Source organism: Spea bombifrons, chromosome 5 (assembly GCF_027358695.1).
Source record: "Spea bombifrons isolate aSpeBom1 chromosome 5, aSpeBom1.2.pri, whole genome shotgun sequence".
In the NCBI taxonomy this organism is placed as follows: Eukaryota; Metazoa; Chordata; class Amphibia; order Anura; family Pelobatidae; genus Spea; species Spea bombifrons.
Window position 1 is genome coordinate 1588318 of NC_071091.1, and position 19125 is coordinate 1607442.

The 19125-nt window shown below is 47.8% G+C and overlaps 2 protein-coding genes across 3 annotated transcripts in view; one reads left to right on the plus strand and one right to left on the minus strand.

Moving 5' to 3' along the window:
* MYL3 (myosin light chain 3) overlaps positions 1–19125 on the minus strand; it is a 262285-nt gene that overhangs the window by 10801 nt on the left and 232359 nt on the right. The gene's annotated exons all lie outside the window — the stretch shown is intronic.
* Positions 55–7754, plus strand: KLHL18 (kelch like family member 18). 2 transcript variants are annotated; one of them, XM_053468343.1, is made up of 10 exons: positions 55–203; positions 2989–3119; positions 3211–3351; positions 3433–3631; positions 4032–4192; positions 4467–4603; positions 5462–5699; positions 6013–6117; positions 6728–6839; positions 7251–7754. In XM_053468343.1, the coding sequence occupies exons 1-10, from the start codon at positions 78–80 to the stop codon at positions 7635–7637; spliced, it is 1737 nt and encodes a 578-aa protein (XP_053324318.1). In that variant the 5' UTR covers positions 55–77; the 3' UTR covers positions 7638–7754. The 2 variants fall into 2 exon arrangements, with proteins under 2 accessions (XP_053324318.1, XP_053324319.1); XM_053468344.1 differs by having other exon boundaries at positions 5477–5699.

Genomic DNA, 19125 nt, shown 5'->3' on the forward strand with positions numbered 1-19125 from the left:
GGAAGTGCGTCACAGGGGCGGGGCTACGGAGCTGAGCGGGTGCGGCCGGTGTCAGGCACTGAGAGCCCGGGGTCGCCATGGTGGACGAACTGGATGAGTTGGAGGACTTGGTGCATGTGACGGTGGGAGACCTGCCCAGCCGGGGCTATGGTGTCATGGAGGAGATCCGGCGGCAGGGCAAATTGTGTGACGTTACGCTCAAGGTATGACGTCAGCCCAGGAGCCTCCAAACAAGCAGCACCATTAATATCCCCAATGGTTTAGTAGTGTTCCCATTGTATCCCAGTATGCCCCAGTCACCGGGGGACCGGTACTCCATTAACATACCCGACTGCATGAGTATTAATACCCCGATGTGCCTGTAAGTGTTCACCGCGGGTTACTTTACCAGCAATAACCCTTTCCTCACTGTAACAATATCCCCGGTATGCCCCCGGCCCCCCCCCCGTGACCCGCCAAGCCCGGCGGCCCCCATAATACCCAGCCCCCTGGTCCTACGTATTTGCTTTATATGCAGAGTTTATTTACTAAGCTAGCGTGTTTTTCCTCCCCGCACTGATTTCAGATTTTCACGTTTTGTGAGAAACCAAATTGACTAAAAGACGATTTTTTCCCCGAACTGATCAGACAGTTTAATGTCCTTATTCAACCTTTAACCCTTTCATTGCTGTACCGGGAAGCACACAACGAGGGCTGTGTGTGTCTGTCTCGGACGCCGCGCGTCTCGCCTGTCTGGAGATTCTGTGCCGTCGGATGGCTTCGCGCCGAGCGATTCCCTCCGGGGCAAAACTCTTTTTAAAAATGAGTCTTGTGTTTTGTCTCGATATTCGGCGCCGGCCGCCCCAGCTGATTAATAACACGAGAAACGCGAGGGATCCGGGAGCTCCTCGAAAAATAACTTCAGCTGGAAACGCTGCTTTTACAGGATGGCATAGAACCCGCCGGCAGATCGGCCCCATCCGGCCCCCGTCTAGTCGCCCGTTTCTCCTGCTGTAAAGACTCAAACCTTAATCGGTCGTTGGTCTCGTCTTAGATTCAGGAGCCGTATGTCTATCCCATGCATGTTTAAATCCCCTCACTGTATTACCCTCTACCACTTCTGCTGGGAGGCTGTTCCACTCATCTACCACCCTCTCAGTAAAGTAAAAATCCCTTCCGTTCCATCTCACTCTCTGACTCTCTAGTGTTAGATTCCGCTCTCTTGTTTCTCCTCCTTTGAAATAAATTCCCTCCCGTCCTTTATCCCTTTATATATTTAAATATCCCCCCCCCCTCTCTTCTTGCCCCCGAGTCGGACGCGTTGAGATCCCTCGGTATTTCCGGATCATTTTATTCCCCGTTTTGGTCGCCTCCTCTGCTCTGTGGTAATCGGCCCTTTGCTCTCCTGACGCTTCACGCCGCTGCGGCCCTCGCAGAGTTAAAGCTGCATTGGCCCTTAGCTGTTGCTGTGCAGAAGGATAGGTTGTTCCCCTCTCTGGCATCCAACGGGTTAATGTATTATGTGCCCAGCGCTGGCGTGCCAGGCCCTGGTCCGTGCTTTATATATATATTGCAGGTTACGGGGCGGTGGTGGTTAAACTGGTTTGGGATGTTTCATTCTGCTTTACCCTGATCATGGCTGGCCCCGGGGCCGCTCCGTGTAACTTCATGACTCGGTCTGCCGGATGGGTGCAGGCCGTTGTGACATTGTTGGAGCGTTGGGTGGCTGTCCGGCCATGACCCGGAAATGTATGTGTGTGTGTGCGTGGATGTGTATATAATGTGTGTGTGCGTGTGTGTATATATATATATAATGTGTGTGTATATAATGTGTGTGTGCGTGGATGTGTGTATATATATATAATGTGTGTATGTGTGTGTATAATGTGTGTGTATATATATAATGTGTGTGTGTGTGTGTGTGTGTGTGTGGATATATATATATATAGTGTGTGTGTGTATATATATATATAGTGTGTGTGTATAGGAGCTGCAGGCACGTGTTACGGCCGCTCGATATTTTGTTTCCATGGGGAGGTAACGTGTAACGTGTAAAGCTGTCACGGCTCTCGTGGACGGCACCAGGCGGGGAGATCAGGCAGAGAAGTTTAACGAGATCTGCAATCCTTCATAATCGGACGCTGCGCCCGCCGCCAGCTGTCATAATCCATACGATAACCGTGCCCCCCCCGCAGGTTCTTGACTCCCATTAACCTCGGTGGGAACGTTTTCCTGCCAGCAAAGTGACTTCATGTATGTTCTTCATTGGTGGTGCGCTACGGGACCTAAAACTGCCCCCCAGACATTTCCCGCTGCCCTCCCCAGCCCTGCCCGTCACCGGACAGATGCTGACTATTCTAGATTAATGCAGGTATGTATTCTGTACGTCGGGGGTCCGCCAGATCGTTCCCGGGGGGCGTGGAACCAGAAAGCGGCTGCGCAGAGAAGCACCGGGCTCTGGATCTGCCGGTGTCGGGAGAGAGCGCGGCGTCCGGCTCGGGGCATTAAGCGGATTACCGGATAACGCAGATTAATTGGCACATTCTGTGTGTTTTGACTCCGCGCCATATCATGGAATTAAAATGACGATCGCCCCACAAACACGAGCCGTTAACCCTTTAGATACAATCTCCGGACGTTTAGTAAAATATCCGGAAGCTCTTGGGCCGTTCCCCCGGGGGGCGCCTGATAAAATATCCCCGGCAGCGGGGCAAGAAACGGAATTCTTATTTTACGTTATTTTATCCCCCCCCCTATACCCCCCCTCCCGTCACTTAAAACGGCATTCTCATGTTTATCGAGATACTAGAGGGGGCGGAAGGAGTTCCTCACAAACCCTTCTGGTGCAGATCAGCAGGAGCAATCTGCCGGTATCCATGGTGATTGCACCAGAGCTGATATCTTCCCCAACCCCCAGCATGTTTTTGTCTAGCGCCTGCAGTATGTTTAGTCCGCCCCAGTCATGTACCGGCGGTGTGCGCCTGACTGTACCCCTTTCTTAAATTCCAGGTTGGAGAACACAAGTTCAGCGCCCACCGGATCGTGCTGGCGGCTTCCATCCCGTACTTCCACGCCATGTTCACCAACGACATGATGGAGTGCAAGCAGGACGAGATCGTCATGCAGGGAATGGACCCCAGGTAACTCACGCGGTTACCCACCCCTTGGCGTGCCCGGCCCCCCTCTGTATCACGTGTTATAACAGCTGTTGTATTTATTTTTCCTCCCCAGTGCCCTGGAAGCTCTCATTAACTTCGCGTATAACGGGCACCTCGCCATCGATCAGCAGAACGTGCAGTCCCTGCTGATCGGCGCCAGCTTCCTGCAGCTGCAGAATATTAAGGACGAGTGCTGCTCGTTTCTCAAGGAGAGGTAGGAGGAGGGTAACCGGGCAGCAGCCTGGGCAATAAACCCATTCCCTGGGGTAATTCTCTTCTTCCTGCCCCCCCTCAGGCTGCACCCAAAGAACTGCCTGGGCGTTCGCCAGTTCGCAGAGACCATGATGTGCGCGGTGCTGTACGACGCCGCCAACCGCTTCATCCACGAGCACTTTGTGGAGGTCTCCATGTCGGAGGAGTTCTTGGCCCTGGCCTTCGATGAGGTTCTGGAGCTGGTCTCCAGGGATGAGCTGAATGTCAAGGCGGAGGAGCAGGTTAAACCCCAAAATACACTCCGTTCCCCGCTGCTTTCATTCCATTGTGCACTCACCTGGGGCCCGGGGCTCAGGGAAAGTCTTGGTTTCTGTATGAGGGTGGTAGACAAGTGGAGCAGCCTCCCAGCAGAAGTGGTAGAGGGTAATACAGTGAGGGTATTAAACATGCATGGGATAGACATACGGCTCCTGAATCTAAGACGAGACCAACGACTGATTAAGGTTTGAGTCTTTACAGCAGGAGAAACGGGCGACTAGACGGGGGCCGGATGGGGCCGATCTGCCGGTGGGATCTTGATTTCTATGGCTCTATAAATCTCACGCTGACGGGTTTAGTCGTTTTGGGGCATTTCTCTTGTAACCGGTCGCGGTCACCATCCGGCTGCCCTCTCTGTGGCAGGTGTTCGAGGCAGCCCTGGCCTGGGTGCGCTACGACCGGGAGCAGAGGGAGGTCTTATTACCGGAGATCCTCGGCAAGATCCGCCTGCCGTTGTGCCGGCCGCACTTCCTCACCGACCGCGTCCAGCAGGATGATCTGGTCCGCTGCTGCCATAAATGCCGGTATATTCACAATGCAAACCCGCATATATGTATCAGAGACCCCCCTGAGGTGTGTCACATGGGAGCGGCCGTCCTAACTTCCTGTTCTCAGGACGGACCATTGCCAACTCTATCAGCTGACCCTTTCCCATCCTCCCCTCCCCCAATTTTTAAACCAATCAATGTTTGATTAACCCTTCCGAGGGATAAGTAGGAATGGTTAACAAACTCAGCCCTTAGTAATAGATGCCTGATAACTCGATCCAGTTCTAATCATCTGATTTGTGCCTCGCAGGGATCTGGTGGACGAGGCGAAAGATTACCACCTGATGCCGGAGCGCAGGCCACACCTTCCCGCGTTTAAGACACGCCCACGATGCTGCACGTCCATCGCCGGCCTCATCTATGCAGTAGGGGGGCTGAACTCGGCAGGTATTTTGTATTCCTGCGTCTTAATACCCCGGCTGCGCTTTTCTTCTCTTCATTGCCTGCAAGTAAAATGTTACTCGTTAATTAATAAGACGAGACCAACGACTGATTAAGATTTGAGTCGTTACAGCAGGAGAAACTGGGGCCGGATGGGGCCGATGTCCCGGCGGGTTCTATATTTTTATGTAATCCTATTAGGGGCGTGCATGTCCACCAATCACAAACATGAATGCAATGGGACTCCCGGAAATTTGTGACGTTTTAAATTTAGGTAATTTGTGTTTTTCTTTATTAATGTAAAAAGCGTAAAAAAAAATCCCGTTTTCTAGCGGCGTTCGATTCCCAACTCTCTGACCGTAAAGAGCGTGCATAGAGAAGGATTATACATGTGTTTAAAAATATATATTTTTTGATGGCAACTAGTAGAGACTTATATAATATATATATATATATATATATACTTATTTATTTTATATTATGTGTGTGTGAAATAAAATAAAAAAATAATATATTATTAAAAATTTTTATTTAAAAAAAAGTCTCTCCTAGCTCCCATCCTCCTTCTTCTTGTTTTTTAATAAAAAAAGAAATAAACTCTTGATTTTCTTCATCAAAAATGAAAAGAAATATTATTTTGCTGGATCTGGCGGGAATGAATCCACTTCCTGCGTTGCGTTCCGATAATCCACGGATTGGGTCGGCTTCGTTATTAATATATATCATTCTCGGCAGTACTCGGCCTCGCGCTCGGACGCTGTATATTTTTAACCGAAATGAATTTTTTTATTACTTCTGTTTGAAATAATCCGGTTCTGATTGCGCTTCGCGGCCGTTCGCCGTTAAATGTTTTAAGACGAGTAGCAAATTTTTACGCAGGCGACTCGCTGAACGTGGTGGAGGTCTTCGACCCGATCGCCAATCGCTGGGAAAAGTGTCAGCCAATGACGACCGCCCGCAGCCGCGTGGGCGTGGCCGTGGTCAACGGACTCCTCTACGCCATCGGAGGCTACGACGGCCAATCCCGGTTGAGCACCGTGGAGGTTTACAACCCGGAGACGGACTCCTGGACCAAAGTCGGCAGCATGAACAGCAAGAGGAGGTAGCGGCCGCGCGATCGATTCAAACTCTGAGCGCTTTACTGTTCCTGCGCAGCGTGAAAAGTGTTCGGTTTATTTATTTTACTGAATTTCAATCCCATTTCTGCCTCATAAATCTACTTTCAAATATTTAAGTCTGAGTGGACACTCGGACCTGAAGTAAAGCCACATGGGTGGGTAGTCCATGCGCATGTAGTCCTGGTCTTCAGCTGCCGTTGCTGCCCCTTTTTAAATCCCAGAGATGTCCCCTCGGTATTTGGGTAACTCACGCGTTCGGCCCTCGCGGACACTCACCTGCCACTCTCTGTGTTTCAGCGCGATGGGGACGGTGGTGCTGGACGGGCAAATTTATGTCTGCGGGGGATACGACGGCAACTGCTCCCTGAACTCCGTGGAGTCGTATTCACCGGAAACCGACAAGTAAGAGGCCGCCGGCCGACCTCCGCGGGATAAATCCGTGTAGAAAATTAATTAAAATCTTATAAAGTGGGAGTGGGGGGGTGTTGGTTTTAGTGTCTCCGGTAGAAATAGTTATGTTTTATTTTTAGAGGTTTTTTTTGTGAGTCTTCTTATCAGGATTAACGAATTTTACTATATCCGGCTTCATGGGGGGCGCGAGAGACGTTTAAATCCATAAAGAGATAAAGGACGGGAGGGAATTTATTTCAAAGGAGGAGAAAAATTACAACAAGAGAGCGGAATCTAACACTAGAGAGTCAGAGACTGAGATGGAACGGAAGGGAGTTTTACTTTACTGAGAGGGCGGTAGATAAGTGGAACAGCCTCCCAGCAGAGGTGGTAGAGGGTAATACAGCGAGGGTATTAAACATGCATGGGATAGACATACGGCTCCTAAATCTAAGACGAGACCAACGACTGATTAAGGTTTGAGTCGTTACAGCAGGAGAAACGGGCGACTAGACGGGGGCCGGATGGGGCCGACCTACCAGCAAAGAAAATTTTTCTCTGTTGATCTAAGGTTTTTGTTCAGTAAGTGGGATACTTTTATATGTAATCTTTGTTGATCTAGGTGGACGGTGGTGACGCCGATGAGCTCCAACCGCAGTGCAGCCGGGGTGACCGTGTTTGAAGGCAGGATCTACGTATCCGGAGGACACGACGGGCTGCAGATCTTTAACACGGTATGTGCCGCCCCTGCCGTTACTCTGCCGCCCCTGCCGTTACTCTGCCGCCCCTGCCGTTACTCTGCCGTTACTCTGCCGGTATCGGAAATATTGGGAGGGATCTGGGTATTACTGATCATGTGACTCCTCTGTGGAGTGTCCGGGGTCCCGCATGTTACCGTTCAGAAGTCTGTTCTGTTTCAGTTTGGGGGTCTGAGGCTTTTTTTTCCCATCACTATAAACTTTTTTAGCCAAAGTGCGTTACCGGGCTCCAATAACTAGACGTGCATGCGCGTAGAATAAAGCACAAGTGTGCCTTCATGTGATTATTAACAGAATGTCGACGAGGAGGCGAGACCCTCACTGGAACGTTCTGGGGTCTTCAGCTGTCTCCACGTCTGGCGGGACTCAATATATCTCTTTCTGCAGATGGAATATTACAACCATCACACCGCCTCGTGGCACCCGGTGGCCAGCATGCTGAACAAACGCTGCCGCCACGGCGCGGCCTCCCTGGGCAGCAAAATGTTCATCTGCGGCGGCTACGACGGCTCGGCCTTCCTCAGCGTGGCGGAAGTCTACAACTCCATGGCGGACCAGTGGTACCTCATAACCTCCATGAACACCCGAAGGAGCCGCGTGTCTCTAGTAGCCAACTGCGGCCGGCTCTATGCCGTGGGGGGCTACGACGGCCAGTCCAACTTGAACTCCGTGGAGATGTACGATCCGGAAACCAACCGGTGGACGTTCATGGCGCCGATGGTCTGTCACGAGGGAGGCGTGGGGGTGGGCTGCATACCTCTCCTCACCATATAACAGCCCCCCGGAGCCCCCCGCTCCCTATCCTCCATTAACCAGGATGGTGTTCAGTCTCCTTTTACTTTATATTAATGTGAAAATCCAGACCTTTCGGTACGTCTCCAGGTGCTCACGGCTTCTTCCCCTGCGATGTACCGGCCGTGGTGTTTTTAAAAAAAAATATTATCCCAATCGTTTTCAGGCCGTCCGCCGGAGCCGCTAACCCTCTGAAGAATGTATTTATTGGGGGGTTTCGAGGTCTGGATCCCGGCGTCGGTCTCAAAGCCGCGTGGAGGTCTCGAGAACCCACCGTGATTCCAAAGCTGCTTCCGGTACCATAGAGTAGCTGCTGCACCAAAGCCATGGGAGCGCCGCGCGTTTGCTGATCCGCGAGGGACCGGCTGGACGATTATCCGTCCTCGATGCGGAGATCTGGCCGAGACGTCGTTCCCTGTCCTCCTAACCGCCCGCCGCGGAGATGGGATCCTTTCCAAAGCGTTGGATATCATTGGATCAGCCCCAGAGACTGGCTGCGTTTATACAGAGGGGGTATTTGTCGCCTCTGTGATTGTAAAGCCGGGGCAAATAGGAACCCCCCGGTCCCCTGTGTGTTATTATGTGTATGCTATACGGCCGTTACTCCGCCGTCTGCTCCGTGTCTGGAATGTAAGGCGTTCTGCGTCCTCAGGTGGTTTATCACGCGGACTCTGTGGGAGCGAAGTGAACGGTCAGGCGTTTGCGGGTTATTTCGCCCCGTCTGATGGAGAGCCGTTCATGCAGATACAAGGATGTTCATCGCTTCCAGTCCCGCGATCCGGAGCTCTGAGCGACTGCTTCGTCCAAACGGCCCTAAAAGCTCTCACCCTTATAAAAAAAAAAGTGCTTTTTGTAACAAATGTTTGCGCCTGCGCGCCTTTACTGCTCTTTCTCTGACCTAGACTTAGCGCGCTGGTCCGGTTCTGATCCGTAAGACTGGGTGCTGAGACGAGTACACCGGCAGCGCGAGGGGGAGATGTGAGGGCAAACGCCACGTTTTATTTCTATGTATTTTTTTTGGTAATTTCTGTGTTTTCCGGGTGCTGATGGCGACTCGTGGGAACGTTGCGTCTGCCTCACGCGTGTGATGTGTATGCTTCCATATCAGCGGTTTATGTAGATGGTGTGTGTTCTTGAAAGGGTTAATCATAGGATGCCTATCCTGGTTGGTAAAGCAGCTCGGTGACAGCGTCTTCTGCGTAAAGGAAGACGGGTGTATAATGGTGTGATGTCACGCGGTGTCGGGCGGCCTCGTCTTATTTAAAGGCTTTTGTGATTTTTGACTGTTTGGCGCATGTCTCCGTCACATAGAAAGTGCGTGCCGCTATCAGGGACGCCGGAGAGCCGGGTCTCAGGAAGAAGCAAAAACCAATTGAACCCCCCCGGGCTCTCCGCACAGACTGGTTCCGGTGACGCCAGGACTGGGAAAGGATCCAGGTGGCTGCTGGCAGGTGCTGGCCCTTGGTCGGACAGGCACCGCGTGCAGTCAGCTTGGCCGCGGCCTCCGTGATCGCCAACTATCCGACGCGCGAGGGCCGCGGCTTCTGTTCCAGTAAGCGAAGCGACAGTCCTGGTTTCTATTGAGAAACCCAAAGCCGCAGGAAAGCTCGTTAGGACGGGGGCTAATGACTGGGGCTATTAGGAGGTTAGTTGCCCAGTAAAGTAGGCAGCGCAAGCGCTGGGGTCCAAGGGGCTGATTTGCTTCCCCGAGTCCATGCGTGTTATGGTGCAGGACGCATGCATGAGCCGTCATAATGAACCGGCGCGATGTGATTGGGCGGTGTTTGCCCCGGGGCAGTTACTTTATTACTCTCCATCGGGCTTTGGGTGGAATTTCTGACCATCCTTGTATCTGCGTTATGTCTCCTTGTTAATGCCCTACACCGGGGTATAAAATGTAATTGTCTCTCGTCTGCCATTCCGATGGAGTGTTATCGACCAATAGTATTGTAGCAACAGAGGGGGCTGTATTTTAAATAGACCAATCAGGTGTCTTCCTTTGCCAAGAGCAAAAATGTCCGTCGTTTGCTGTCCGTATGGATCAAAATATCTCTGGACCAAAGGGAGCCCTTTAAATCCGCCATACGCAGGATCTAGAATGTTCTACTTGGTGTAATGTTCTAGCTGCATCTGTATAGAAGTGTATTTTACTGTAACCATGGATACGATGCCAATCAAACTGCTGTCAGTATACCTTTCATCTATATTATCCTACTTAAAGGGCACTGTATGGAAAATTACATGAACTCAATTCGAAATAATCTCTGTCTTTCTACTGATTAAAGGAGAATTCCCACCAACAAAAATATCCCAGGTAAATGTTTTTCAACATTTTTTTTTCCCTCCCCAGTTCTAGTTTCCCCCCCATAATATAATGTTTTCAGGCAGCTGCATATCAGCCGTTTGTATGATTCTCGCTCTATCTGACCCCCGATCTACTAAACACCCCGGCTCCTTATCATACTGCCTGTGGGGAACAATAGAATTACTCAGTCTTAATCCCCCAGCCGGACTCTCTGACTAATGAAAGTCTGTGGAGGAACGGACTTCATTAGCATTGCCATAAAGCATCAGCTCAGTGTGGTGTTTGAGCCGGGAAAGTCACCCAAAATATCACATGACTGATCTCAGAAGGTTAAATAACGTGGCCCTGCTCCCCGTAACTAAATGGTGTCCAACAGTGGATGCTGCTTTTATTGTGTTCCGGCTGTGAAAAGGTTAAAGCGGCCGGCTCTCCTGCTTTATTGTCGGCTGAGGATATTATGGCGTAGATGTGAATTTTGTGCGTTTGTCTGTACCGTGCGGGTGATTTACAGTCGCTTTTTATCTTTTTCTGTAACGGATGAATGTCGGGTGGATTATTTTATTGTGATGACTTTTTTATGTTTAATTAATTAAAGTGATGGTTATATTCCGGCTGTCGCTTCATTGGCTGCGATTCCCGCGTCGCTGATTAAAATAATCAATATATACCGGTATGTATCGGAGACCCTGCTTACTCGCTGCTTTCCCCTCTACTTCCAGTATCTGAATAATCAAAGCTGCAGACGGAAATCCTTTTACCGACGGGGATGGGGAAGTCACTTTTTTTGGTGTCATTTAACTCTAATTTGTTGTTTGTAACTCCTAAAAACCAAATAAACCCGATTTTCTTTTATATTATAGATGTAACGGCTGTAATACCCGCTGCTTTATTCCCTAATGGTGTGATTCCGCATGTTCTCCACTAGAGGGAGCCAGCGCTCCGTGTTTTACTGGCCGCAGCATGACGTATACCAGGAGCTGTATCTCTATCTATATATAAAGCCAAGCCGGGGTCCTACAGATTATACAGGGGTTGGTTTCTGCCCCATGCCCCCCCGCTCATCTGCTTATTGCCCTCATCAGCAGCTGGCTTTGGCTTATTCTATATGTCACGGTCCGGATGCCATATTGTGGCTATTAATGCAAATGATGTCACACTACGGATGTTAAATGGTTAAACGTCAGCCGTATAATATAACTGATGAGGATCTATTGGCTCTTGGTCGCTATGTTAGCCGTGTTATGGCTTCTGTGTAGGTGGTGGGACCCTGCGAGTGTCAGCTTCGCAGCCCAGACCCTGACAGCGCTCTGTGGCATTCTGGGGATTGTGGTCATGTGACGCGGCGGGATAAACAGGCGCACGCGGGTAATGCTCGCATCGGGTCGGGATAAGCCCGGCGCTCGTTATTTATTAATCATGTTAAATATACATCCCAGGCAGCGGGAGAGAACTGCTCGATTCTCCCACGGCTCCTTCTCTGAGCTCCCGCTTCCCGTCTCCTCGCTGGAGCCCCAGCCGCTCGTGGTGCCCCCCGCAACGTCTCCAGGCTGCTCGTCAGGATTCTGAGACCAAAGAAATTCAGATTAGAGACGAATAGTAAATCCACAGCACGGGGCAGGTTATATAAACACAAACCCAGAACCCGCCGGCAGATCGGCCCCCATTCGGCCCCCGTCTAGTCGCCCGTTTCTGCTGCTGTAAAGACTCAAACCTTAATCAGTCGTTGGTCTCGTCTTAGATTCAGGAGCCGTATGTCTATCCCACGCATGTTTAATACCCTCACTGTATTACCCGCTACCACTTCTGCTGGGAGGCTGTTCCACTTATCTACCACCCCCTCAGTAAAGGAAAAACTTTAAACTGTTACTAACGCTTCTTTAATGGCACCTGTTACATAGAGAAGATGATGAAGACATCCAGCTCAGATTTTGTTCTTGCAAAAGGCGGTGTTATTATGTTTGAATGCCCCCCCCATAACACACTCTCACAGCCATGTGTCAACACACACTCCCCCTCACACATCCACACACGCACATTCATACCAACACATCCTTACACACGCTCATTCATACCAACACATCCTTACACACGCACATTCATACCAACACATCTTTACACACACAGTAATACCAACACATCCTTACACACGCTCATTCATACCAACACATCCTTACACACGCTCATTCATACCAACACATCCTTACACACGCTCATTCATACCAACACATCCTTACACACGCACATTCATACCAACACATCTTTACACACACACATTCATACCAACACATCCTTACACACGCACAGTCATACCAACACATCCTTACACACGCACATTCATACCAACACATCCTTACACACGCACATTCATACCAACACATCCTTACACACGCACATTCATACCAACACATCTTTACACACACAGTAATACCAACACATCCTTACACACGCTCATTCATACCAACACATCCTTACACACGCACATTCATACCAACACATCCTTACACACACACATTCATACCAACACATCCTTACACACGCACATTCATACCAACACATCCTTACACACGCACATTCATACCAACACATCCTTACACACGCACATTCATACCAACACATCCTTACACACACACATTCATACCAACACATCCTTACACACGCACATTCATACCAACACATCCTTACACACGCACATTCATACCAACACATCTTTACACACACAGTAATACCAACACATCCTTACACACGCTCATTCATACCAACACATCCTTACACGCACATTCATACCAACACATCCTTACACACACACATTCATACCAACACATCCTTACACACGCTCATTCATACCAACACATCCTTACACACGCACATTCATACCAACACATCTTTACACACACACACATTCATACCAACACATCCTTACACACGCACATTCATACCAACACATCTTTACACACACAGTCATACCAACACATCCTTACACACGCACATTCATACCAACACATCCTTACACACGCACATTCATACCAACACATCCTTACACACGCACATTCATACCAACACATCTTTACACACACAGTAATACCAACACATCCTTACACACGCTCATTCATACCAACACATCCTTACACACGCACATTCATACCAACACATCCTTACACACGCACATTCATACCAACACATCTTTACACACACACATTCATACCAACACATCCTTACACACGCACATTCATACCAACACATCCTTACACGCACAGTCATACCAACACATCCTTACACACGCACATTCATACCAACACATCCTTACACACGCTCATTCATACCAACACATCCTTACACACGCACATTCATACCAACACATCCTTAAACACGCACATTCATACCAACACATCCTTACACACGCATATTCATACCAAGACATCTTTACACACGCACATTCATACCAACACATCCTTACACACGCACATTCATACCAACACATCTTTACACACACAGTCATACCAACACATCCTTACACACGCACATTCATACCAACACATCTTTACACACACAGTCATACCAACACATCCTTACACACGCTCATTCATACCAACACATCCTTACACACGCACATTCATACCAACACATCCTTACACACACACATTCATACCAACACATCCTTACACACGCACATTCATACCAACACATCCTTACACACGCACATTCATACCAACACATCTTTAAACACACATTCATACCAACACATCCTTACACGCACAGTCATACCAACACATCCTTACACACGCTCATTCATACCAACACATCCTTACACACGCACATTCATACCAACACATCCTTACACACGCACATTCATACCAAGACATCTTTACACACGCACATTCATACCAACACATCCTTACACACGCGCATTCATACCAACACATCTTTACACACACACATTCATACCAACACATCCTTACACACGCACATTCATACCAACACATCCTTACACATGCACATTCATACCAAGACATCCTTACACACGCACATTCATACCAACACATCCTTACACACGCACATTCATACCAACACATCCTTACACACGCACATTCATGCCAACACATCTTTACACACGCACATTCATACCAACACATCCTTACACACGCACATTCATGCCAACACATCTTTACACACGCACATTCATACCAACACATCCCTACACGCACATTCATACCAACACATCTTTACACACACACATTCATGCTCACACTCACATACACTCCCACTCTAACATACGTACAGTCGTACATACATACTCCATCCCTTACCCTCTCACTCACTCACTTGCTTCTTCACTTTCATGTTCTTGGGCAGCCCTGATTTATTACTAAAAATAGTAATTCTGTTTAAAATGTTTTGGGTGATTCCTTTTATTAAACATAGAAAAGATTTATAAAGTCACATAAACTTCCGGGGACCTCAGAGGTCTCTTTTCCAAACTAAAGACCCCGTATTCCCTTGGTCCAATACGACTATCCCTGTTTTCCTCCTATTTTAAAGATATATATAAATGCAGATTCTAACCTGAAACTGAACCTCATCGGGCACCGCGTCACAATTTACCGCGTACTCGAGGGGGTCTTCATCGCTCAAATAAGCCGAACCCTTCTTTACAATCTGCGGGGGGAGACATTAAATTTTATAATAAGTAGATTCTTTGGACATTTATTCGTGAAATACAGAAAATTGCTATTTTTGTACTATTATTTTATTATTATTATAGCAACAACAGATACCATAGTGCTGCATTAACCTACTCATTAATTCAATGAATAATAGCGGGAGCCGGGCAAGGACGCCGGGCGCCGTGGGTGGGGCCACACTCGGCCCCGCCCATCCAGAGAGTAAGCTCCAGAAGCCTTAAAATTACCTGCAGCTTTTTGTGGGGTGGAAAACCGTACATTCTGGGGTTTGCCGTCCAGTATATATTTTTTCGTTTCAGTAACGACGGAGGTGATTGGTTGTAGCGGGACTTACGGTTTGAAGCTGATGAGGGCACGGCTCCCGACGCGATTCGTTCGATTGGCGGCAGAGAATCTCCTTAATGATGAATTCCAGGCTTTGGGGAAGGAAAGAGTTCTACGGAAATACAGAACGCCGAGCAGTTTACGGTATTTCCTCCCCACGCGCGTTTCACGTTTGGGTTTGTTACATAAACCCCCCCCCCCCCCCCGATTTCTGTACCTTCTTTCCTGGGTCTCGGGTTTGCAGACTGGAAATGATAAATCCCGGAGTCCGGTAGAATAAAGGTCCCCGTTTCCTCCTTTGGTATCTCAGAGGATTTTGGAACCAATGGAAGAGCCTGGTGAGGCTGGAGAGCGGGCGCCGCGGATACCGGATGCGGGGGTCCTAGAGGAAAGAGAACGAGAGAAGATGACAGAATGCGGCCCTCGACGTCTCCGTGGCGGGGGAAGCTCTGGGGTGGTCGCTCCTCAAAGACCAAGTGATGGGAAGTCAAGTCCAACTCAACTCAACCCTCCACTCCGGACCTCCGGGGAAATAATTATTATTAGAGAGTGGGGGAGGGGCACTTATTATTTCTTGTTTTCAGCAAATCTTCTCTATAATTTAGGATATTTGCGATAAATTATTAGGTGGGTTGGCAGTCGATGAAGGGGCTTTTGTTCCTGAAGACTCTTTGCTTTTTCCCACCCGTTCCACCCGGCCCCTGCCTTCGTGTCCAAATCCCCAGGACCCGGGGCTCTTTTGCTGCCCCCTCTTTTTGGGGAGCTGAACATCCCTTCTCGAGGACTCAGCGTGGAAGGCGGGTTTTTGCGGGTTTTTGTGGTAACGCCAACAGAAGTGACGAGAAACGCGTGCAAAAAAACCCACCGGGTCCCACACGCCGACGACCGGCCGCACGAGACGCTTCCTGAAAATGAGCACTTGTTATGATGTCATCACGGGACGTTGACATCATGACCTCGGGACACCGTGACACGTCATCAGGACAGAAAGCGCTACATTCCACCGATTACGCGAGCCGACGGTTCCCACCCAGCACCAGATGTTTTTTCTTCTAGACGTAAACCTCCTCTATCGTAGAAATGTCGTCCTTATTCTTCCATCTGTCTGCAGAGCTGGGGTGAAATAAGACGTGGGAGACAGAAGGGGAGGAAAAATAGGAGCCGGGAAACAGGACACTCGCTGGAATGGCGCGGGGTGGGATTCTCAATGGCGTGATGCGAGGGAACGGACGAGATGAGGATGTTTTTACAGGGTCTGTTATTGGAAGCTTTGCGGGTTCCTGTCCATTAACCCCCCCGAGGACCCTGCATTAATATTGGGGGGGCGGTTAAATATCCAGACGCGTAAACGAAGATAAAAGGATCCAGTTCTGAGCTCCATTTCCGAACTCTGGATAAAAGGGGGGCAGACACTAAATTTGTGAACTACCTTATATTTTTCTTTTATTTTTATAAGAAATAAGAGTGTCATCTTACTACGATGGTAGTAGATAAGTGGAGCAGCTTTTCCAGCAGAGGTGGTAGAGGGTAAAACAGTGAGAGTATTAAACATGCATGGGATAGACATACGGCTCCTGAATCAAAGACGAGACCAACGACTGATTAAGGTTTGAGTCGTTACAGCAGGAGAGACGGGCGACTAGACGGGGGCCGGATGGGGCCGATCTTTTTGAGAAAAGACGCAAGATAAACCAAACTTGACGTACCTCTTTGTTCTGGGGGCTGATCTCAAACAGCTTGAAGATGAACCCCGTCTCCATACTGTGGGGGTCCGCAGCCTTTGAATCGCCCTCCACGTTGGTGAATACGATGGCGGATATTCCCAGGAAAAGCAGCGTTTTTGTCCCCATCGCTCCGTTCTCCGGCTGCTTCTTGGCGCGCTGCGTTTGCTGAATTATTAGCAGCTGAGATCGCGGCTTCTGTTTGTTTTACGAATGTAAAGAGCTTCGGCCAAAAAAAATAAAACGACAGCGAGTGCAGGAAACGCAGCTCTGGTCTTGGCTTAGGCTGGCTGGGGATGCTGAGAGTTATAGTCCAAAAGTTACACAAGCAATAATTTTTGTTTCAGTAAATCCAAATTGTAACCCAATTCTCTACATGTTATGTTCTGTTTACCATTGTACAGCGCTGCGGAGTATGACGGCGATATATAAATAATAATAACACACATTGTACAGCGCTGCGGAGTATGACGGCGATATATAAATAATAATAACACACATTGTACAGCGCTGCGGAGTATGACGGCGATATATAAATAATAATAACACACATTGTACAGCGCTGCGGAGTATGACGGCGATATATAAATAATAATAACACACATTGTACAGCGCTGCGGAGTATGATAGCGATATATAAATAATAATAACACACATTGTACAGCGCTGCGGAGTATGACGGCGATATATAAATAATAACACATTGTACAGCGCTGCGGAGTATGACGGCGATATATAAATAATAATAACACACATTGTACAGCGCTGCAGAGTATGACGGCGATATATAAATAATAATAACACACATTGTACAGCGCTGCGGAGTATGACGGCGATATATAAATAATAATAACACACATTGTACAGCGCTGCGGAGTATGACGGCGATATATAAATAATAATAATAATAACACATTGTACAGCGCTGCGGAGTATGACGGCGATATATAAATAATAATAACACACATTGTACAGCGCTGCGGAGTATGACGGCGATATATAAATAATAATAATAACACATTGTACAGCGCTGCGGAGTATGACGGCGATATATAAATAATAACACACATTGTACAGCGCTGCGGAGTATCACAGCGATATATAAATAATAATAATAACACATTGTACAGCGCTGCGGAGTATGACGGCGATATATAAATAATAATAACACACATTGTACAGCGCTGCGGAGTATGACGGCGATATATAAATAATAATAATAACACATTGTACAGCGCTGCGGAGTATGACGGCGATATATAAATAATAATAATAACACACATTGTACAGCGCTGCGGAGTATGACGGCGATATATTAATAATAATAACACATTGTACAGCGCTGCGGAGTATGACGGCGATATATAAATAATAACACACATTGTACAGCGCTGCGGAGTATGACGGCGATATATAAATAATAATAACACACATTGTACAGCGCTGCGGAGTATGACGGCGATATATAAATAATAATAACACACATTGTACAGCGCTGCGGAGTATGATGGCGATATATAAATAATAATAACACATTGTACAGCGCTGCGGAGTATGACGGCGATATATAAATAATAATAACACATTGTACAGCGCTGCGGAGTATGATGGTGATATATAAATAATAATAACACACATTGTACAGCGCTGCGGAGTATGACAGTGATATATAAATAATAATAACACACATTGTACAGCGCTGCGGAGTATGACAGCGATATATAAATAATAACACATTGTACAGCGCTGCGGAGTATGACGGCGATATATAAATAATAACACATTGTACAGCGCTGCGGAGTATGACGGCGATATATAAATAATAATAACACACATTGTACAGCGCTGCGGAGTATGATGGCGATATATAAATAATAATAATAACACATTGTACAGCGCTGCGGAGTATGACGGTGATATATAAATAATAATAACACATTGTACAGCGCTGCGGAGTATGACAGCGATATATAAATAATAATAACACACATTGTACAGCGCTGCGGAGTATGACGGCGATATATAAATAATAATAATAACACATTGTACAGCGCTGCGGAGTATGACGGCGATATATAAATAATAATAACACATTGTACAGCGCTGCGGAGTATGACGGCGATATATAAATAATAATAACACACATTGTACAGCGCTGCAGAGTATGACGGCGATATATAAATAATAACACACATTGTACAGCGCTGCGGAGTATGACGGCGATATATAAATAATAATAACACACATTGTACAGCGCTGCGGAGTATGACGGCGATATATAAATAATAATAACACATTGTACAGCGCTGCGGAGTATGACGGCGATATATAAATAATAATAACACACATTGTACAGCGCTGCGGAGTATGATAGCGATATATAAATAATAATAACACATTGTACAGCGCTGCGGAGTATGATAGCGATATATAAATAATAA